This window comes from Taudactylus pleione, unplaced genomic scaffold (assembly GCF_031769625.1).
Source record: "Taudactylus pleione unplaced genomic scaffold, aTauple2 ptg000130l, whole genome shotgun sequence".
In the NCBI taxonomy this organism is placed as follows: Eukaryota; Metazoa; Chordata; class Amphibia; order Anura; family Myobatrachidae; genus Taudactylus; species Taudactylus pleione.
The window spans coordinates 4254736-4278666 of NW_028284532.1; the positions used below are offsets into that span (position 1 = coordinate 4254736).

Genomic DNA, 23931 nt, shown 5'->3' on the forward strand with positions numbered 1-23931 from the left:
TTCAGTAATTTGCTTAATATTTTCCTTTGTTGTTCTCCTGTGGGAATTCGTATTAGTGTGCACTTTGAATTATCCATATTTCATTTCACCTATTCAGTTGTCAATATTAATCATACAATCTTACCAGTATTGCGATAATAATCCCACTGGAGAATCAATTATTATTCAGTAGCTTGGTTTAATTAATACATATAAGTTCTTGTATTCACAGAAGAAACAATGTTGTCATTTGTAATTGATCTCTCAGACTGCTCCACTATCTCATCTTGCAGAGAGAAATGTTTCAATAATTTTTCCTCCATTTAGCAACATTGTTTATTTTGTTAAATTCCCAGAGTGCACCTACAGATCTCACCTGTCCCTGTCTTTATGTTATATTTTTGATGTATATATTGTGAGACTGGTAGCACCACCTCTCTTGTACTTTAGATGAGATTACAAATATACATTAAGGTTAAATTTGAACTAATAATTAGAAAAAAAAAATCCTCCAAAAGAGAAATATAGAGAAAGAAGGGACTTTTCAGGAATTACATGAAGAAAACCACCTTCCTTACTTTTGATTAAGTTCTGTGCAGAACCACAATTTATTTTAAGTGGTTGAAGCCGCAAAGACAGACTCTCTGCCAACTTGAATATGTCCGTTTGGCTAATCCAGAAATATCAGGATAACTTGTTGCACTTCAAAATGATTTTGACCAGGAACTCCCCCAAGTGAAATTTTAAAAGTCGAGATCATTTTCCCCAAAACCCACATGCGATAACGAACAGACACCTGACTGTAAATTAGCAAAAAACATCCAGAAACCTTGCAATGAAAGAATATTGTCCCCTGACAGAGAAACGCACTAAGGAGATCCACTGTATCTAAGTGTTCAAGAGACATAGGAAAACCATATGCAGGATAGGAGTCAATTATAACTTCTTGTAATTGACAATCCAACCGTGGAATACATGGGTCTTAAGCAAGTATGAGGAACTATCCCTGATCTAAAGATCATCCAGGTAGGGAATGATAGTTACCCCCTTGGAACAGTGAAAAAGTCACTATCACAAGCATGATCTTCGTGAACAATTGTGGAGCAGTCATCAGATTAAATGGAAGTACCCAACTATTAACACTGGTTTTGAGATTTCTCCAATATAGGGACATACTGAATGGACATCAAGGACACCTATTTGTAAGTGCCAAGAACTCTCTCCGGCATGTTGTGAATAACAGACCTCAGAGAATCCATCTTGAACCAACACCACAAAGGACCCATCTAGTTTCAACACCACAGAGAGACTGTAGTAAAACCCCAACTTCACTTATCTGACCAGAACTGTAATGAAGAACTGCAAGGAGAGGAAAAATTTGATGACTTCCGACAAATACACTGCTTCTTCTTCAGGTGGTGAGAAGAGCCCCAAAAGATCAAATCTTCAGCTCATGGAGCCTCTCACTCAGGCATCCGTAGTAGAAAAACCTGTTGCATATGGGCTCCTCATCACAGGAGATCCTGGGTGGGACTGGTGTCCATCAAGAAGACTGCTTACTTGGAAACACAACAAAAGTCTGTCCAAGTCTGTCTACCTCTCTTGTGACTCCCTCGAGGGATGGAAAGCTGACCTCAAAATGACTAACCCATCGCACCTCCTAAGGGATGAAAATAGCAACTTTTTTTACACCTAGATTTAGTGCCATTATCCGGCAGGCTGACCTTAGGCATCCCACCAGAGAATGGAAATGATTCCAGAGTCATCTTAGAATCCATATCCACATAACATTTGATTCAAAATTCTGGTTCCAATATGATCAGCATCACCCAGGTACTACAGAACTTCCCAAGCATGCGTCACCAAAGCGAGCAAACTCTGCTCTTGGTCAATTGGCCTATAAGCACTCAAAGAAGTCAATCATACAATTGTCCATTGCCTTAAATCACATGCACTTGTAGTGCCATAAGTATGCACTATAAATGGTGACCCATTATAGAAAACTTAGTGCTGCCCCAATCATAAATCAATTATTATTACCCCTATCATAAATAAAACCATATTGTCTCCATTATAAAAAAAAAATTACCGTAATTACCGTTCATGTAATAAAATAATTAGTATCTCCTTAATGAATGCATTATTAATGGTGTTTCCCTAAAAAATACTTATCTTGTTTTTTTTTTTTTTTCCTGTTCTGTTCTTAGCTATCTTACCTTTCAGAAACATGTATTTTTTTCGGTTTATCTGACAGCAATTACAAAGGCCACACATTGACTTTGCATAATAAAATTTTTCCTTATATGTGTAAAAACTTGTGTGCGGTTTTGCCTGTATATGGCATTGGTTTACGAATCACAGATCAAACAGCCATGGTTTAATAATTGGTTTAATATATCTCCCCTTGATCCTAAATAAGTATATAGATCTCAGTTGAAAATGTATGAAATCTCAGACTCAAAGAAAAAAAGAACAGCCCTGCAATTAAACAGACAGACAGCCATACTGTATAAACATGGAAGCATACAAACTAATAAGAACATATACAGTACATTTAGAAGGGGATTTTATAACTTACTTATCCATAGCATAAGAGACCTTCATGCTGTGCCTGAGGTTTGGCAGATTCACAAGGAGTCTAATGGGAAAACCAAGCAAATCATATTACTAATGGAACAGGATACGGTCAATATCTCGGCAAAGGGGATGCCGGCGCTTAGAATACCAGTGCCGGAATCCCGGTGCTGGCATCACGACCACCGGCATCCCGAAGGTAAGTAGCGGGGTTATCGGAGGGTTAGTGTTAGGGGTTAGGCACTAGGAGGAAAGTTAGGTTTAGGCACTAGAAGGGAGGTTAGGTTTAGGCACCAGGGAAGGAGGGTTAGGGAGAGGGTTAGTATACCTACTGACAGGTAGGGATACCGGCATCGCGATTTTAACCGCCGGTATCCCGTACCCAACCCAATGTAACAACCTCTCTACCAATTTAATTAACTATATAATTTTCATTCTGGAGTTCTTAAACAGCAATGAACCAACTAGAATATCCTAAGCATGGTTATTTGTAGATTTAAGTAGATAGAATGATCTGTATCAAAAATATAAAAAATAAATACAATTGCTGAATAATCGTTCCCACTGGCAGAGGGTGGTGTAGAGGAGCAGCAAGAGAAAGTGTAAGAAGGTGCTGTTTTAAGGTGCATACACAAGGTCAGATATGTCAATTGAACGACTGGACGATTTGCAAACGATTGAACGATTTCAGCCTGTATTAAAATGAATGGAAATCGTACAAAACTGACTGCAAACACATCAGATGTCAGATATCGTTATCTGACAAACGGGAACGCGCATCGTTCATCGTTGCACACGTCAGATATGAGCGATTGAACGATTTTTAAAATCGTTATCGTTCAGATCTGAAGAAAAATCTGACAGTGTGTATGCACCATTAGACTTAAACTGGAAAAAGAAGATACTGTAGGGCTGACTTTGTGACGGCATAACGGCCATTTTAGGACGCCAGTGCAGTTTACTCATGTTTGACAGACTTTATAAAACGTATTAGGTTTTTTCACTCTTAAGCTGGGTACACACTGACAGATATATCTGTCCTATCTGTCTGGTGGGAAGGAAAATCTGGTAATGTATGGGAGCAAATACCAATACAAATTTGCTCCAAAACCCTGGAAGACAGACCAGATTTTCCTTCCCACCAGACAGATTGGACAGATATATCTGTCAGTGTGTACCCAGCTTAAGGCAAGAACAGAGAGTGTTTACAAGTTCTTAGACTGTCCCTGCTAGATGCACATAATGATGACATCTGCTGTTTTGGGCACTGTACAATCACTTGCACTTGCTCCATTTTGTGGAGAGCACCTTCTGCATGGAACTGTGGCATTAATTAAATCAATTCATTGAGTTGGGTGAAGGCTTTACCAATATGGATAAGCAGCTTTTTTTTAATAAAGAAAGGATGTGCTGTAACAGGCTGTAGTCTTCAAGATATTCTAACATTTACATTTTGGGGGCCACATTTGAATCCATAATGTCATAAACTAGTATAAAACCAGACCAGGTGATAGAAGGTACCAGGGCAGATGTAGCACTGTGGGAATTCAAGAGTGGGTTAATAATCTGGCCCATGGCATAGTTACCATACTTCTACTGGCAATTACATCTGGCCCATCTTTTATGTTAACATAAAGCAGGCTGCAATCGTGATAATCTATTTCAATAGTCAAAAGCACCTGTGCAGAATCACAGATAGACATTTATTTTCTAAGGACACTAGTTCTCACACCCTAAACTTACTAGCCAGGGAAGCGTCAATAGTATGGAGGCTAAAGCAAGCACATGTAAATCCGGGGATGCCCCGGAAAGGCGGTCTTAGATGCCACCACCGTAGCCACTATTATGTCCAATTCCGGACCAAAAAGAACATCCCCCGAAAAGGGGAGAGCTTCAACAGCCTTCTTAGACTCAGTATCTGCAGCCAGGAATGAAGCCAGTGGGCTTTTCTAGCTGACACTTGAAGAGGCCGAAACCTCGGAGAGACAGCGTGAGTTTATATTATCATCTATTTTGTTTATACTTAAACACAATTATTTTTGTTCAATCACCATTTTTATTTACAGCGCACTGGCATAGCGATGGGGACCCGGTTTGCACCGAGTTTAGCCAACCTCTACATGGGCCCCCTTGAGGAGTGGCTCATTTGGGGGGGGGGGGGGAATTCGGTGCGAACCTGGTCCTCTATCGGCGATTTATAGACTATTTATTTTTCATTTGGGATGGTGATGAGGATTCTATTATTATTTGAATTTAATCTCACATTCACGAGCACTTGTCATTTTAAAACAATTAACTTTTTGGATATTAAACTGGAGACTGTGGAAGATTGTATACAAACGTGCACTTTTCGTAAAGAAGTACATATGTATAATTATATTGATTACCAAAGTAATCATAATAAAAAGTGGTTGGACAATATCCCTTCTGGACAATTTAAACGTATTCGTCGCAACTGTTCAACTATCAAGACTTTCAATGAACGGGCCAATGTCCTGGTGGAGGCATTTAGGGACAAAAAATATCCTGAGAAAATACTACAAAGTGCACAAAATTCAGCTTCAAAACTAAATAGAACGGACCTATTAGACATAACAGGGATAAAGAAAGAGAACAAAGAGACAATGGATAGGTCCAATATCTTTGTCTCTAAATATAATAGCTGTGCATATAAAATTAGAAGTATTATGAATAGGAATTTTGGGATACTACAAATGGATCCTCTTTTAAAATCTGAACTGAAATCAGGTCCCAAGGTCATTTTCAAAAGGGTTAATAACTTGAACACATTGGCTCCGAGTTTCTTTAAGAATAAAAATAATAAAAAAACAATTAATACATAGTCATCTGAGGGTTGTAATTTATTGGATCTAACTGTAAAGACAACTGGGTGTTACAAATGTGGTCACACTCGCTGCATCACATGTAACTTTATTGGATATAGAACTCTGACATTCACGGCTAAAGATTCAGATAGAATGTTTGCAATTAAGTCATTCATTATTTGTAATAGTACATATGTAATTTACCTACTTGAATGTTCATGTAAGCTTAAATATATCGGACGCACCACAAGATCGCTGAAGATTAGGATTTGTGAACATAGGAGGAACATTATTAATGGTTATGAGAAACATAGTGTTTCAAGACACTTTAGTTTGGTACATGGAAAGAATCCTGTGGGTTTAAAAATTGTGGGCATTGAATGTATTGCCCCCACTCCTAGAGGGGGAGACAGATATCGCAGACTGTGTATGCGGGAGGCTTTCTGGGTACACACATTAGATACAGTGTATCCAGCCTCAATGAGACAACAGATATTGATTTTGATTTATAGAGCGCGTCGTACCAAAATCTTTTTATGCGGAATTTACATATATTCTTATATTTTCTTATACATTTATTTTATTTTTTAATTGTATGTCTATTTGCTATGGTTTCTTTTTGACCATTTGGTCTATCTTTTGTTATCAACCTGTGTAGAATATCTAGTGGGATTAATAGGTTATAAGGAAGTGTTAATATATTTATTTATTATTAACTGTGGGTTTGTTATTCAGGATTATTGTGACTGTTCTGTGTACAGATCCAATTGGATATATATTTACTATCCTCTATTAGATTTTTATTTATCTCCTTTTGTGTCTTCATTACTTTTTATATTAAAGCTGTTGTAATTGGTAATTTTACTATGGTATAATAAGTATTGGCAGCCACATGGGTGTATCTAATTGTAACTAACTGATTGATTAGATGCAGGATAAATAGACTGCCTTTTTCACAAAGTGTCACTGCATTACCTTTTGAAACAATTCCTGTTATAGGAGAGAAATGCGTCAAGGAAGGATCACAGTGGACTGCTTTTCATTTATCACCCCCCCAAGCCTCTTGGCACACCAGCGATATACATCCACACTTCCACCAGCGGTTGCCTCTGGGTCAGCGGTCACTGAACGACTCATTGCAGGCACCATCCTCCGACCCTTTACCACTCCAACCAACAGTGCGGTGTGCTGTACCAATAGCCGGACCTTCCCTCACCTCCACTTGCCGGAGTCACTAGCCGCTGGAGCGGCGCAGCTTTGGGGTCCACAGTGCTAGTGTGGTGTGCTGCACCAGCAGCTGGATTTTGTTCTTTCCACACACGCTGGGGTCGGCAGACGCTGGAGCGGCGCTGCATTGGGATCCACAATACACACGAACCCTCTCCTCTCAAGTGAGGAGCCGCTGGAGCGGCGTCCATTTAGGGTACTCATGAGGATCTCATTGCTAGAAGGGAGACGGGGGATCGCGGATTGAATCAGGAGACCTCCTGATATTCCACTTCTACATCAAGCGCTGTGAATATTATTAGTCTGGATATCGAGGACACCAGCCTCTGCTTTTGGGGTCTTCATTGGTGACTATACATTAGATACACATATACATATTAATACCAACTCCAAAAGGGGAAGGAGCCATATGGATTAACCTGCCCGCTGAGGGCGAGGAACACAGGGAGACCAGGAGCCTGCACTCTCCGGAAACAAGCTGCTCAGCAGGCACTGTGAAAATGGCTGCCCAGCTTCTGTGAAGGAGGGGAGAGAGGAGAAGTGACCCTGGGATAGAATGCCTATTAAGAGATAGCACCCAGGGGCGGAGGAGGACCTATCTTGGAGAGCCTACCTCCCCCTTGTGGCATGGTCCCCACTGCCAGCACCTCCGGTGTCTCCATGACCGGCGGTGAGAGCCGCACCTTACCTGTCCCCTGGTGTGCCGGCTGTGGCTTGCGGCTCCCTGCTGTGTCCGGAGCTACGGTTGAAGGCACTGACCCATTCGCCAGTGCTGCGGCTGCTGGCGCTGGGGTGATGGAGCGGTAGTGCGGGCCATCCCTTAGGATGCCAAACGCTGCCCACTCAGTAAAAATAAAAATAAATTTAAAGTGAAAAAAGAAGCAGTTTGCACAGCTTGCTCAGTGTGCCGCTGCTGCAGGCATCAACAAAAAACTGATGTGCCTGTGGCTGGGGGCGGAGTACAGGGGGAGGGGGGAGCCTGGGCTGTGGTGAACAAGTTTAACTACCGTATGTGAGGCGCAGACTCCAACCTATACCCATCGTAGAGCCTGTGTTTCGAGGAAGAATAAGGATATAAAAATTGAACCACAAGGTGGTATTATTAAACATAAAAAGTGCAAATACTGTTTGAGATAGACACATAGATAGATTACCTGCTGTAATAGTAGGGGAGTGGCTTCCAATGTAAACTACCCTCTCCCCAGGTAGCACAATGGACCAGCACTAATATCCAGGACACTTTCCGCTTGGGAGACATGCACTCCAGGTACCTCTACTCAGTGGAGTAACTAGGGTATGGCTGCCGGGGCACGTGCACTGGGCGCCATGGGACCCGTCCTAGTTAGTGTAGTGCCGACTGCAGTGAGTGCGGTTAGCGCTACACATTTACACAGGACCGGCGCTAGGCTTCCCTGCGCCGGTCCTCTGCGACACAGCCGAGCCCCTTCCCTCCCACTGCGCGCTTACCCAATAGCGCCAGGCGAAGGGTGAGAGGCGGGCTCAGGCTGTGTGTTAACACACACATCACCGCCAATGCGGCGGCGATGTGTGTGTTAATCAGCAGCCAATGAGAGTCAGACAGACTCTCACTGACTGCTGCAGCGCCCACTGTAAGAGCCGGGCTGGAGCTCACTCACGAGCTCCCGTCTTCCGGCTCCTGCAGTGGGTAATGGGAGACGCGTTGTGGCATCTCTCCCATAATGCAGAGCGCGCCGGCCTGGGAGGACTGACGTGCGGACGGTGGCGGGAGCCGGAGCGTGGATTTAGGTAAGGGTATTTTTTTCTTTTATTTACTTGTGTGTTTGTCGGAGACGGGACAGGGACTACTACTGGGGGGTACCTCTACTGGGGCACTGCCTCGGCGGGGGTGGACTACTACTGGGGGCACTACAGGGGGGACCTCTACTGTGGGCACTGCTGGGGGGTCCTGTACTGGGGGCACTGCATCAGGGGACCACTACATGGGGCACTGCATAAGGGAGTTCACTACTGGGGGCCTGCATAAGGGGGACCAGTACTGGGGGCACTGTGTAAGGAGAACTAATGAGGGGCTGCATAAGGGGGACCACTACTGGGGACATTGCATACTGGGGGTACTGTATAAGGGGCACTTCTAGGGCACTGTATAGGGGAGACTGTATAAGGGGCACTGCATTAAGGTGCATAAGGAATGTTCAGAGTGTTGTGAAACACCCCATTTTTAAATGACCATGCCCCTTGTGACCATGCCCATTTTTCACCGCTTGCGCACGGGGAGGGGGGGGGGGGGGGGTAGGGGTTGGGAGATTCGGGCTCCATTTTTACATTTGCCCTGGGCTCCAAATACCCTAGTTATGCCACTGTCTCTACTGCAGTGGATTTTACTCCAAAAAGAATTTAAACTCTACTGAATCATTGTTTATTTCCTAGAAAATTAGTTATTCAGCTTTTTTGTTTTCAAGGAATTTTAGATGTATCTGACTTGGGACATAACACAGGATTTTGGTACTTAACGATAAATCCCTTTCTCCGATTCCACAGGGGACACTGGAGTTCAAGACAGTGGGGTATAGATGGTGCTGAGTGGAGCTAGGCACTTTAAATTGAAATGAAGTGTGACTAGCTCCTCCCCTCTATACACCCCTATAGGCCAGTATTAGAACCGAGCCCGAGGGGAGCAAAGAAAAAAGATTGACAGAAGAGGAGGAGGCGAAAGTACACAAAACAACTGAAAATTGAAAACAAAGCAAAATAGAATGAAACAAGAGACAACAAACATGTCTCTAACATTCATAACTTCACCCTAGACAACAAATATGTCGCCAACAGGCATAACAGGTGTGGCAGGAAGAACAGCGCAGGGTGGGCGTCCAGTGTCCCCTGTGCAATCGGAGAAAGGGATTTATCGGTAAGTACCAAAATCCTGTTTTCTCCTTCATCCACTTGGGGACACTGGAGGACTTCAAGACAGTGGGGACGTCCCAGAGCTCCCATCACGGGTGGGAAAGCACTGAAAACCCTGCAAAACAGACCGACCACATTGCGCTGCAGAAGTCGCAAAGGTGTCAAATCTGTAAAACCGAACAAAAGTATGCCGTCCTGACCAAGTAGCTACCCGGCATAGAGATTCCATAGAAACGCCTCGAGCAGCCGCCCATGAGGCACCCACTGAGCGAGTTGAATGTGCGGTAATGGAAGATGGAGGTTCTCTAGACTAGGCCATATATGCCTGTCGTATGGTCAGACGAATCCATCAAGCCAGTGTCTGTTTGGAAGCTGGCCAACCAGGACGAGCTTTGGAAATCTCTGCTAATCAGGGAGCCAGCTGTACTAACATCCGTCGCGGATCGCTGTGGGGCCGCCTACTGAAGCGCTGAGCTGGCTGCCCTGCTAATCAGGGAGCCAGCTGTACTAAGACCTCGCACCGGTGTCTGAGCCGCCGGCGCGGTATAGGGGCCGCCTACAGTAGCAATAAGCTGGCTGCCCTGCTAATCAGAGAGCCAGCTGTACTCACAGGGAGACGTGTGGAGGCTTCCTGCTGCTGCCGGCGGCTGGCTCTGACTGGGGGGTTATCGATGCGTGCTGCACGCAGCGGCATGTGGCCCCCCCCTGAAGACTGAGGTCTCAGGTGGCGGGGACCCCAGGCGAAGTGCATGCACTTGCGAGTGGGTCCCCTCCGGCAGCGTCCCACGTAGCAGACAGGCAGTTGCAGTTACTGCCTGTCTGTCCTCATATTAGGAATTCTTCTTTTTTGTTTTTTTAAAACACCTATCCTAGCCCTAAAAGCAGGAGAGATCTTTTTTGTGACCTGCTCCCACTCGGGCACAAACTAATACTGGCCTATAGGGGGGTATAGAGGGGAGGAGCTAGTCACAGTTCATTTAAATTTAAAGTGCCTAGCTCAGCACAGTCTAAACCCCACTGTCTTGAAGTCCTCCAGTGTCCCCTAGTGAATGAAGGAGAAATTATATTACGAGGGTGGTGCAGGTGATCGCATTCCACCCAGATGCTTCTTCAATAGACCAAAGAGATGGACATTACTAGGTGCCAGGTCAGGGCTGTAGGGAGGATTACTCCAGTACCTCCCAATGGTAGAGCCATAACCACTCACACGTGAGGTTGGCGGAGTGTGGCCTGACCCTCTTAGCTGATGGAGTTGTTTGAGTTTCTTTGAAGGTGGGGATGATGCATGTTTCCACGTCATGGATGCTTGCTTAGTTTCCAGTGTCACATGATGCACCAATGTTTCATCACCTGTAACAATAGGCTGCAGGAACTGCACTTTCTCCTCATGGTACTGCGTCAAGTGCATGAACTTCTGAGTTGCTTCTAGCATGACTACTTTTTTCTGTACCCCAGTTGCTAATGAACGTTGTTGTGACAGTACACATTGAGATGTTCAGTTCATCAGCAATATCACTAACTCGAATGTGTTTATGCTCCTGAATTAGGCCTTCAATGCAGCACAAATTGTCATCTGTGGTGGACGTGCTTGGTCGGCCGGATCGCTGCTCATCTTGAACTTCTGTCCTGCCGTTATCAAAGGCAGTGTGCCAAACCTAAACCTGTTTCTGTGACATAACGTTATCACCGTACACCTCGACAAGCTGGCAATGAATTTCAGCTGCTGATGTGCCCTTTACACAGAAATACACTACGCACCTCAATGTCTGACCATGTGTCTGCCAGCCCCGCCATCTTACAATTGATGTTGGGACATTATGATTGACATAAGGTGCAATCTAATGGCTGTGAAGGGAAGCAGTGGACCTGCTCTGGCCTGGCAGGAAATTAGAATGAAATAGAGAACATTACATACATGAGAGGTCTTGTTACCTTACTTATTGAACCACTCTCGTATATTAATATTTTTTTCTTCACTGAACATATGGAATATTAAGGGGGTTGAGCATTAGTAGGGAAATAATAGCATAGAATAGGTTTGCTCAGATCTTGGAAATGGGAGGAGATGATCCTCTCAAACTGATGCAAGATGACTAATTTGCTAATTATCTTTTACAACCACAAATTTCCCCTTTATATCCCACTCACCTGGCTCTCACACAGAACTGTGTACTGGTTTTCAGCACCAAAGGTCGATTCAAAACGTAGGTCATGATTGGCTGCTTATCCACCACAAAAGATCTGATGGGAAGAATAGGAGTAGGTAAAACAATGGAAGGACAAGGAAAACTGAAGGAAAGCTCAAGACTCACATTTCTCTGCACAAATCTGCTCACAGCAGAAAGTTGTTTTCTGCCGTAAAAGTGCTGTGGAGAACTCTTATGTGGTTCATATATTAAGAATTTAAAATTGTAAAATAAATTCTGGAACTTCAATAAATCGGGTGTGGTATACTAGTTGGACTAGCACTATGTCGGCACCACATTTTTTTAAATTATCTGAATGTTGAAATTTTTTATGTTGATTGGGTCAACATTATACATGTTGACACTGACAATGTCAACAATACAATCTAAACCTAACCGCAGCCTAACTCTAACCCTAAGTGTAGCCTAACCTTAATGATGTGTTCAAAATGTTGACATTATGCATGTCGACATTATGAACAGGTCAACATTTTGGCAATGTCGACATGTTGTAAATTGATAATATGAACACATCGCCATTATGAAAGAAGTTGTCTGTATTCAGAACCATTCTACTTTACAGTGTCACCAATGTGACTGCATACTGAATAAATGATTCTACTACAGTCCATGAGGGCAGCAGAATTACAGAGAGTCTACAGGAGTGTTCAAGATAAGGAACATAACTCTAATATCTACAGAAGCTTTTATTCAAACAAATGGCAGATTTAAACATATGTAATGTCCAGCAATACGTGCCTAAGAGAACAATATCATATAGCATCGGGCTTTGATAGGGTGCTTAACGTACTGCGATTCACAATATATTATATTGGATTTTTTTTAAACCCAGGTCCCATAAAATGACATGACATGAATGTTAGCCCAACCAGAATAGTGAACTTACTTCTGTATAAGGCACTCCAGCATTTCACGTAGTCTCTGCAGCAGGTTTTGAGGGTCAGTTTTCAGGGGATCTCTCTCATATGATACCTGCACTGAAAGATCACTAAGAATGCCCAGGAGACGTTTCAGCTGGAGGAAAACTTCCACTGTCTTTGTCACCCTGAATTATAAAATGTAGGAATTAGAGATGTGTTCATGTAATGTGTATTACAATGAGCAATGGACATGCTTTCACAGAAAATATAACTGTAAGCCACCCTCTCCCCCAGCTAGCACAACGGAACAGCACTGATATCCAGGACACTTTCTGCTTGGGAGACATAGGCTACAGGTACTGTAACTCTAATACTGTGTATTTAACTCCCCTGCCTGGCAACAGAATTTATACTCTGCTGAAACATTGTTTATTTCCTAGAAAATTAGTGTTTCAGAATTATTTAATTTTTGTAAGAATTTTTAGATGTCTAGATGTATTTAACTTCAGACATGTATTATATTATATTAAAAATTTTTCTTCACTGAACATACAGAATATTAAGGGGTTGAGCATTAGTATGGTAAACAATGGTCTAAGATTAGATATGTTGATTAATGATTGATATACTACTACTACTACTACTACTACTACATGCATAGTAGACACAAAAATAAACAATGAGCACACTGAGTAAATGAGGGACTCCAAGCAAACAAAGCAAGATTACCTGACAATAATTAAGCAAACAACATCCCAACCTGGTCAGGTCATGTACAAAATTGCTGGACTGACCTGATTACCTAAACTTATGGCTTCAAGAGGATACCTATAAGAGAGGGATGACTGTTGGAGTGTAAGTGACTAAATTGGTTCAGCTTGCTAAAGTTTCAGGAGCAATGATGCCTAAGGTGATGTTACTACGAAAAACAGCAGCAGTAACGGGCAACAGTGGGCACACGTGCATACTCCAGGACAGTTATATACAAGCAGTAATGCAAAATGAAAGGGACAAAAAGGGAGCAGCCGCAGATCAAATGACTGCAAATTGCAACCCGTGGATTGAGCATCCAGTACGTCAAGAGGAGGGGAAGTAGGTACTGATTATCTGGGCCTGGGCTTGCTGAAAGGGCCTGGCAGGGGCCCAGGTCCGCCGCTCCCCTTCCCTAGTAGTCCAGTCAGTGACAGCAGCGCACAGCACAAAACAGCAGACTCCTATGCCTGCACCTGATAGGACCGGGGAGAGTGAACGCACTGATGGCACTCCCCTGAGGGGCACAACAGAGCCACAAATATATATTTTTTTTCATTTATTTTGTAAGAGGCATGGCCACGATTTCTTACATTAGGACACACACCTTGCCAGTACCCATGCCCGGCCAGGCGCTCTACGGCTCTGCTCACAAGAACTTCACAGAGCTGGATATCGTAATCAGGTTGCAGAAGCTAAACCGATCATCAAACCTGGCAATGAATATTTGCAGATTCAGTCATGCAAAGATCCCAGGCAATGGACTACCGAGTAGTGGAGGAAAAGAAAAAGCCTTTGAAAATTAGAGGCCAGACCAATAAAAAAATAAATGAAAGATACTGTTTATTTTAGTCACGATTAAAGACAAAATAGTGGATCCGCGCCATGTCACTAACTTACCAAGATTCTAATTGCTTGAGACTGGTGTCTGTGTTAGCTCCAATGCATGATAACCTTTGCCTTTGAAGCCAGTCGGTTATTTCTTGATCTAGAAAGCCGAGAAGGGTTTCACAGAGGCCAAGCAGTTCTTTTACCTGGTCCAGTACCTCCTATAGCACACACACATACAAGAAAACATTTTATATTATACCGTATATATACGGTATACACACCCAATGCCTTGCAAAAATATCGAACCTCCTATAAAGTCAATAAATTTGCCTGCATTACAAACTACACTTACACAGACAGTATTTTTATTGTGAACCAATAGGCTTTTAGAGTAAAATGTACAACTCAATTTATGGTTTGTCTGTTTTTTTGTTAAACACAAAATGAAAACTTCTGCTTGCATTCAACCCCATGTGCTGTGGAACTTTACACATATGAAGGATATTGTGCTAACAATTGCTTTTGATATTAGCCTCTACCTGTCCATCATTAAAAAGATCAGCTTTCAGGACCCTCTAACTCAAAGAACATTGGTAATACTAAGAATGATCTTTGATCTTCACTTTCACAGCTTTCCTTCAGATTCAAAGAAAATTAAAGATAAAATTATAGACATGCTCAAGGTATCCAAGTTAGCAATGTTGGATCAATTGTGAGGAACTATAAGCTGCACCATCACAGTACCTAGGCACTGCTTAGACAAGGATGTACCTGAAAACTCTGCATCAGTGCAAGAAAGACTTGTGAAGGAAGCCTCAGAAAGGCCAACTATCATTTTGAAGGAGCTACACAGTTCAATGGAATGAAGGTGCACCAGTCAACAAAATCAAGAGCTCTGCATACAACTGGCCTGTATGGGAAGATGGCTAGATAGCATCCTTAACCACATCAAAGCACATCTGCAGTTTAACAGAAAACATCAGTCTGCTAGAAGATTAAAGTTTGGGAGAAAGTTCACCTTTCAGCAGGACAGTGAACCCAAGCACAAGGCCAAAGAAACACTGGTGTGATTGAACAACAAAATGTTCTGCAATCACCAATTCAAAGCCCAGATCTCTATCAAATTGAGAATCTGTAGCACTATTTGAAAATTGCAGTCTACATGTGTTATCCAAGCAACTGATACAAAATGGAGCAAATCTGCAAGGAACACTGGACAGAACTCACTCCCAAACAGTGTGTAAACCTGGTAGCAATTTATCCCCAGATGACTTTTCCTTATCTTGATAGTTAGCATGCAAGCAGTATGACAGTGTGCACTAAGTATCTTTCAAACGGAATCAGTATGAATGACCGCCGGACGTCAGTCCGGCGGTTCAAATCCAGACGCTGGCACCCCGATGGGTGAAAATCCCGACAGCGCAGGTAAGTATACTATCCCTACCCCTCTCCCCCCCCCTAACCCTCCCTTAGGGGTGCCTAACCCTAACCTCCCCCCGTTAGTGCCTAAACCTAACCCCCCCTCCCCGCACCCTAAACCTAACCCTCCCGGGGGGGGGGGTGCCTAACCCTAAATCCCACCGGGGGTCCCTAAACCTAACCCTCCATCCTCGGCTAAGTGTATTCTCACCTGGAAGAGGACAATCGGTCCGGTGTCCTCTCGGCGTTCCGGCATCGGGATTAACATAGGCGTCGGTATTTCGACGCCTGTGTTAATTCCCTTGCTGGGATTACAGTGTCGGGATTGAGACCGGCGGTCTCATAACTACATCCCCTTTAAACAAATCACTGAATCCACAGACCAGTTCTGACACAGAAGAAAACACCAGAATACAGCACTGTTCACCACATCCATAAAAGTTCTCAGTGATAATATTTGTAAGTGACTTGACAGGCTGCATTCTTATGAATGGTTCAGAATGGTTCAGCCCATAATATGGTTGTCTCCCTTATCTATAGGTGAAAGGTTCACATTAATTATACAGAGCAGAGAATTCACAATGACATTTTTCAGTTATACAAATAATGCAGAGGTTAAAAAACAGAAACCCTAGATATCCATTGTCATGTTTTAGATTTTTCCAAAATCTTCCTGAAAATGTTGGTTCTATTTAAAACTGTATTATAATCAATTCATGTGTGTTTAATTATTAATAAAAAAAATTCTAACCCTGCGTTTTTTGTCCAGCTCGTTGAGTTGGATTTGCAGCTCCATTTTCTTTTTCTGGATATAGGGTGCAGAAGCATGTTCAGAGGCTGTAACAACATAAAGGACAGAGGTCAATGCTGCAATTGCATAAAAAACAAGAGATATGGTAAGAACTTACCTTTGTTATCTCTGTTTCTACGAAGTCCATAGGGTCCACAGGGTTGACCTTGGGGTATAGGTTGGGAACCAAATCCGGGCACCACGCAGTTAAAGCTTTTAGCTCCCAGGATGCACTTGGGTCCACTCTCCCTATAACCCCGCCCCCCAGCCAGAGGCACCTCAGATTGTAAGTAGCCAAAGGCCGGAGGAGGAGAGAAAAAGAGAGAGAAAACTGGAACACTCTAGAACCATACTCACAGAAAAGGAGACGGGAAGCCGGTGACCAGTAACACAGCCCATATGAAGCCAGGTGCGTCAGGGCGGGCGCCCTGTGGACCCTATGGACTTCGTAGAAACAGAGATAACAAAGGTAAGTTCTTACCATATCTCTTGTTTTCTACTTCAGGGTCCATAGGGGGTCCACAGGGTTGACCTTGGGGATGTCCCAAAGCAGTTCAACCAAGGGTGGGGACGCTCCTGTGCTGAGAGGAGAATCCGTCGCCAAAAAGGAAGCATCCTGAGAGGCAAAGGAAACCAATGCCTAGAACCTCAAAAAGGTATGGACAGAAGACCACGTGGACACCTAGTAAGGCAAAACAGCCGAGGCGCCACGACGAGCCGCCCACGAGGGTTACACGGCCCGAGAAAAAAACAAGCCTCAACGACAGAAATGCCCACCCATGGGTAGGCCCCTGAGGAAGACATACGAGGCCATCCAGTCAACATTTCATTATAGGCCGGCCATCGTTTCCTGTTAAAACCAGAAACCGCAGACCACCAATAAGGAGTCCGCTTACCATAAGGAACTTGAACGGATCACATAAAGCCAAAGAGGCCAGACCCCAGTCCATGAGGCCACAACAGCCGAGAGGACTGGGAACTGAATGGCCATACCATAAGTTCCAGAATAATATGGAACCTAAAAACCACTTTAAGAAGAAACACAGGGCGAGAGCAACTCACACCCTGACATGATGCCCTCCAGAAGAGGGAGCCACATGAGAACACTCCCCATTCAGACACTCTCCTGGTTGATTTAAACACCCTGAGAGAGAGAGAGAGAGAGAGAGAGCTTAAACAATAGACCATGTAATGGCTATCACAACCAGCGGTTCCATTGACTGTCCCCGGAGGGAACAAAGAACCACTACTAACTCCCCAGGAGTCCCTAGGGAGGACAAGTGGAGACATAATCCAGAAAACACTCCAAAGGATGAACTGGATACCAGAGCGGAGCAATTCCATATCTTAACCATACCGACAGTGTAGAGATCCGCACTGTCAGGAAGGCCAGGCCAAGGGTGAAACCCAAGCCAGCTGGAAGGAATGCCAGAATATCTGGAAATCCTGGACACCGGAGGATCGTATCGACAGGTACGATACCATAAGAATTATGTATGCCACAGTCCGTGGCAGATCCCAGCAAAGTCTGGCCTATCTGCTCTAAACATCTCAATGAAGACAGAGCCAGGGAAGCCCGATGACCACAGTAGGGGCGCAGTTAAAGACAAGCGATCCAGGGAAAAACAAGGACCCTGAGACAACAGGTCCAGATAGTGAAGCAGTAGGAACGGAGCATCGAGGAGGAGACTCCGAAAATCTTAGTACCAGTGATGTCTGGGACGACCTGGAGCCCCCAGAAGGAAAGCCCCTCCGTCTCGAATTAAACTTCCGAAGACCTCGAGGAAGAAGGGAGACCGGAGGACACAGGTAGACAAAGTGGAAGGACCACTTCACTGACAAAGAGTCACTGAAGGTAGCTTCAGTACTCCTAGAGCTGGACTGTAACACCGGTAATGTGTGATCGAGTCAGAAGGCCATGGAGGTCAATCCCCTCAGGGAGGCCCCGTCTGCTCACCAGGAGTTGAAACCTCTCTTGGAGAAGAGACTAGTCCCCGGGATGCACGCCGTGACGGCTGAGGAAGCCCGCTTCCCAATGGAGAGCTCCGGGAATAAACACTGCAGAGTTGGCCAGGAGAAGACCCTTGGACTATGTCAGAATGGATGACATTCCTAACATTGCCACCCAACTACCAGTGTTGCCTAGATGGAAGCCACTGTTGTGACACTGTCGGACTGAACCTATTCAGGTTTACCGTGACAAATGGGTTAGGCCAGAGTGAAAGTCCAAGACAGCTTAAAGTATCAACAAGTTAAGTGGCAGGGCAGAAGCGACAGACGTCCAACTGCCCCGAAACGAATGCGGACCAGACACTGTCTTTAGCAAAGAACACCCTGGACGAGATGGCCATAGCCACCCGGACAGAGACCAACTCGCCTCCGGAGAAAGTATCATCGTTCGAACAGCGATCCGATGGAAAAAACTCGATCCATCTGGAGGGGAGTCAATTATGGCAAGGCCTGGAATGGAACTGAGCACATTCCACCCTACCAAAAGGTAGACACTCTGGTAGACCGCGCATCACAAAGAGTAATGACATATGTCGACTGCGTAGATATCCGCACACTCGAAGTTGAAGAGTGGAGATCTTGTCTTACGCCAGAACAATTCTCAGATTCTGAGAATCCAGCAGTGCTCCCAGATGAAGAAAACCCTGTGAGGGATGCAGGGAGGACTTTTCCTCCGTTGACTAATTATCTGTGCCGAGAAGAAGCCCCGGTTATCCTGACCTGGCGGTAAAGTACCTTGGTGATCCTGCTAAAAGCAGGAGACCGTCCAGAGAAAGGAGCATTCGGATACACTGAACAGGTGAACTGTCAGAAAATCCATAAAGCTGGTAAACCCCGGTGGAGTTGAGGACAGCCCCAAAAGGCAGAGCCCGAAACTTACAAGTGTTGCTGTGGCACAGCAAACCTGAACCCATGCTGATGAGAGGGCTCTGTATGTACCCGTAGGTACGTATCCTGAATACTCGGATATACCATAAAATCCCCAGGTTCCAAACATCGGATGATGGAGCATGGACGATTCCACCTGAGTCAAGGCACCGTTGGAATCTGATTCAGGGATTTGAGACAGAGTATAGGCAAAGGAGGACCAGTCGGTCACCGCCCCAAAAAGAAAGTAGAACAACCAGCCCCTCACTGAGATAGTGAGGTTGGCCGAAATAGCTCTGCTTACCACAAAGACTGTATAGCCTTCTGGGATTGTAAGGCCCTGATCAGTTCTGAAGAAGGGCCCGTGTAACAATGCCTGTGAGGAGGCTGCATGAGCAATGAGAGGCCGTTGAGAATCAGTACCTCACTCTGGAAATTCCCCAGATGTAGACCTGTCCCGTCAGGCTGAGGGTATATCCTCAGGTGTAGAAACAGGGTTGTCCGGAAATCCAGGACTGCTCGGTACTGGATATGGTGGCCCCCGTGGAGGCCGACAGCCTAGGAAAAAACAGGCCTTTAGGCTGACCCTGAGGACAAAAAGACTTAACAGAGTTAGTCCGAATGTAGTGGGAGTAGCTAAAGACGGTATCTCCCCATTAGTGATACTGCCAATGATGCAACGATCTTGTCAAGGTCAGGACCAAACAAGAACTTCCCCCTGGAAGGAGTGTGCACCTCTGCTTTCCCATAACGCAGCCATAGGGTACTGCGGCGGATACAGACGCCGCCGAAACCCTGAAAGTTAGAAGACCGGCATCCCATGAGGTAATCCCACATATGACCACTGCATATTTTGTGAGCGGCAAAAAGATATTTGAACCTCAGACGTGTTGGAGGGGAAAAACGTCACAAAAGCATCACCATGCGATGGCCATGGTAGGACGGGCAACAGGCCCTGAAAACGAGTACATTGATTTCAGGCAAAGTTACCACCTACGGATCCGTAAAATTCGTCCAGGCCGGGATGGGAGGCGTATTAATGCCTGTAACCCGATGATTAACATACAAATCCATCCCAGAAGGGGATTTCCATTACTTGTGAGGACCCTCAGGGAATGGGAAACAGGAGGCCTTTGTGACTCCTCGTATCTGGGGACAGCCAGACTCCCGCTATGAGATCCACCCGCTGGGCAGAAAACGGGAGATGTATGATACTGGTGCAGGATCGACATTCTCTATATCCAGAATGAGCCTGGCTACCAGCCCCAAAGCAGGGATAATAATACTTGAGATCGGCTCCCCCCATGTGAGAGGGAAAGAGCCGAATATACCATCCAGTTCACGGCAGAGCCACTGGTCAGTAACCACAGGGCGTATATCACGCCAATTAGTATTTCGTATAAAACGACATCCACCAGGGTGGCCGTTGTGGTAATCCCTGCAAGGGGAATGACAGACCGATGTGGTATCGGAGGTAATTCATGTACTGTGAAAAACCCCGGCAGGGAGCGATAGTCTGTGACACAGGGGTAAATTGCAAGAAATTGCGAGATACCCCGAGTTCAAAAGGGCAGTATGGTGAAGTAACTCCAAGCGAGTGACGACAATGGGGCCCGCCCGGCGATCCTCAAAGGAGAGGATCCTGAGAAACAACGCCCTTTAAGGGGGTCGTGCAAGGGGCCCGGCACCAGATGGTGCCGCATACGTAAACCTTTCTGAGTTAAAATCCTCCGCACTAATTCCTGCAGGCTATGACTTGCAGGATAGCAATAATGGGTGCAGTATCGTGTGCAATCTCCTGGTCAGATATATCTGACTATCTTGACGGAAATATTAAGCAGCGCCATACCGGTCCTGACTGACGCTAAGATTAGCTGCAGGAACCCATTATCAGCGTACGCAACTCACAGTTCCATCTAAAATATGGCAACGTGCAGCACGCAACAGTATGTGACAAACCTCACAGATATTAACAAATATATATATGTGAGGTCTCAGAACCACCCCAGGTACACCTGTATTAGGGCTGATAAAGAAAAGGGATAGATATACACTGACAGGTGAGAGAAAAAGCAGACAGTCAGCACTAGCATAAGTCACATACAATGCAGAAAAATATATATACATACATAAGCATGACATATAATATACTGCACAATGTCGCTACATTCAACTGCCCAGATTCAGTGTCTGGGAAGGCTATAGCGCTGTGTACACTCACCCAAAATGGCCAGGTACGCAGGGGGACTGGGCTCACTGACATCCTAAGAGTTCTGCAGCACCACAGAGAGAAAATGGCCACTGGAGACCTCAGAAGAAGCGTGGCCCGCGGAGGAAGCAGCTCAGCGACGCCAGACTGTAGTATTGAAAGGCGCGCTGAGCTGAGGGGAGGAGCCGCTAGACAGGGAAGGCTTCCTCCCCTGGCTAGCAATTGACCCCCCGGGATGCCGGCTCCCGCTGCCGCTATAATCCCTGGTGGGCTGTGGACACGCGGGGTATGCCTCCATGGAGGGGGAGCCCGCCGCCACCGCTAGCGCCTCCGGTCTGTCCCCAGAGACCGGAGGCATAAGGCTGCATGTACACGCGGGTCACCGCAAGCGGTGACCACGCGACTTACCTGTCCCCGTAGATCCGGCAGCAGCCCAGGGATTCCTCCAGAGCCCGGCTAGTACAGACTCTGGGGTCCCGCTGCGATCCCCAGATCTGTACTGGCGTCGCAGCGCCGGCGGGGTGTAGGAGCGGCAGCTCAGACGTCCATTGGACAGTCTGATGCTGCCGCTCTGAAGAGTAGTAAAAAAATAATAAAACAAAACTCTTTTAAGCTTAGAGGCTGCTAAGCAGCCCCCCTGCAGTAACGGTGACCCGACTCCGGCCGGGCACCAACTTAAACTGAGGTGCCTCTGGCTGGGGGGCGGGGTTATAGGGAGAGTGGACCCAAGTGCATCCTGGGAGCTAAAAGCTTTAACTGCGTGGTGCCGGGATTTGGTTCCCAACCTATACCCCAAGGTCAACCCTGTGGACCCCCTATGGACCCTGAAGTAGAAATGTGCAATTTAGGAGAAGCCTTCTTAAAAAGTTGAATAATATCACCCACCTCTCCGTACTATAAAAGAGAATTGCTTACCAAAATAAAATGCTCTCTAAAACAAAATAAAAAGGGGGATTTGAGCCACACTTAAGGAATGAAGAAATGCAAATCCCTTCATTTGGCAATCTGTGTCCTTACACATCTTTGCTGAAGTCACACTAAAAAGCCCCTCTCGGTGCACCAGCTCCTGTGAGACTCCGAGTCACAATGCGATGAGACTAGGACACACCAGCAGACTGTTAATTAGTTTGTAAATGCGATACTTGTATATTTGTATGCGATTGAGTCTCTGAATCTGTATACGATGTGCTACAATGTAGTGAGCGCAGCTTGTATATCTGTATGCACTCAGCTGCACACAGATATACAAGTGTTGCATATCGAATGAATCAGCAAAGTCCTAGACGTATCGCATTGTGACTTGGGTGCATTTTCGGGAAAAAAAGATGCCATACACTAGCAGAGTAGCACTGGGCCTGGCGGCTCACTCACTCCAGGCAAGTCATGCTGCGTGGCGTATTAAGGCTAGATGTATAAGGACACATCTGGACACCTTAACCAGATCACTTCTCTGCTCATAACTCCCGTCCAAGGAATATTTCTGACTTGTGAAACCAGTCCCTGTGTGGTTGTAGTTTCATGATATTAGGAAAATATTAATCCCATTAGGTTTTGGCTGATTCTTCAGGCGCTTACTATTCCAGATGAATAAGCTCAAGAAGATAGACTGAAGAAGATACAATTTATAAAAGGAGACTATTTAAGGTTAGCTCATCCCAAGTATGAGAGTCAGAGACAGAAATGCAACAGGTTTAGCGGTATTACTGTATGATACAAAGAGGATGGATTGTTTGGTAATTTGGACCCCTAGGTATGGGATGCTCTTTATAGTCCTTTCAAATTGAGTATGCCTTATCTTATCTTTGTAATAGGATGCACAGTAAGAGGTCAAGGAACAACAGACAAGGAGTGTTCCCTGGTGTATTTCTGCCCTATCACCCCATGATCTATTCAATCAGAATGTTGTGGATGGATTATTGTAGAAATAGTGGATTAACCCAATAAAGACTGGACCGAATGCCCTGTGCACCGGTATATCATTTAGATGCGTCCATGTGATAGCCTCTATGACAATATGGCATGCAGCGCAAAGGAGCGTGTTACTACAGTTTGAGAGCTGAGTAAAGGGAACTATTGTCACAATTGTACGGAACTTTCACTGAATGATGACCCCTACAAAGCCCTGACTATTGGTCTGTCTGGAGTTCAGGGACGATATATTGAAGAAAGGTGGTCCTGATTTTAGTTAATATAGTGAAATCAATACTAAGAAGTGTAATCGGCCAGTACCAAAAGAGAGGTTTGTTTTGGACTTGGATAAAAGTATAGTTCGTATGTCATTAAAGGTGGGGCTCGTCTATATATTGTTTTAAATAGCTCCAACAGAGTTGGCGCGATAGTGTGTTGATTTGCTGGCAAGACCATCAAGACTTGCATGCCACATATGTGGAGATAATTTCCATATTTGTATTGTCCAAGTCCAGCATTTCCATTAGTGCCTTTGTAAGTTTCAGGAGCCTTACTTCATCCATATGTTTTCCCTGTATGGATGGGTCAGTTG

The 23931-nt window shown here is 45.0% G+C and overlaps 1 protein-coding gene across 4 annotated transcripts in view; it reads right to left on the reverse strand.

Annotated features, from left to right (window-relative positions):
* The window catches only part of LOC148523517 (signal transducer and activator of transcription 1-alpha/beta-like), a 130008-nt gene that overhangs the window by 72583 nt on the left and 33494 nt on the right, over positions 1-23931 (reverse strand). For all 4 annotated transcript variants that reach the window (XM_088473103.1, XM_088473104.1, XM_088473105.1 and 1 more), the window contains 5 exons: positions 16307-16392; positions 14206-14354; positions 12582-12740; positions 11637-11729; positions 2558-2617 (listed from right to left, as the gene is read on the reverse strand). In XM_088473103.1, the coding sequence (XP_088329229.1) occupies positions 2558-2617; positions 11637-11729; positions 12582-12740; positions 14206-14354; positions 16307-16392 (547 nt within the window). The remainder of the gene's footprint in view (positions 1-2557; positions 2618-11636; positions 11730-12581; positions 12741-14205; positions 14355-16306; positions 16393-23931) is intronic.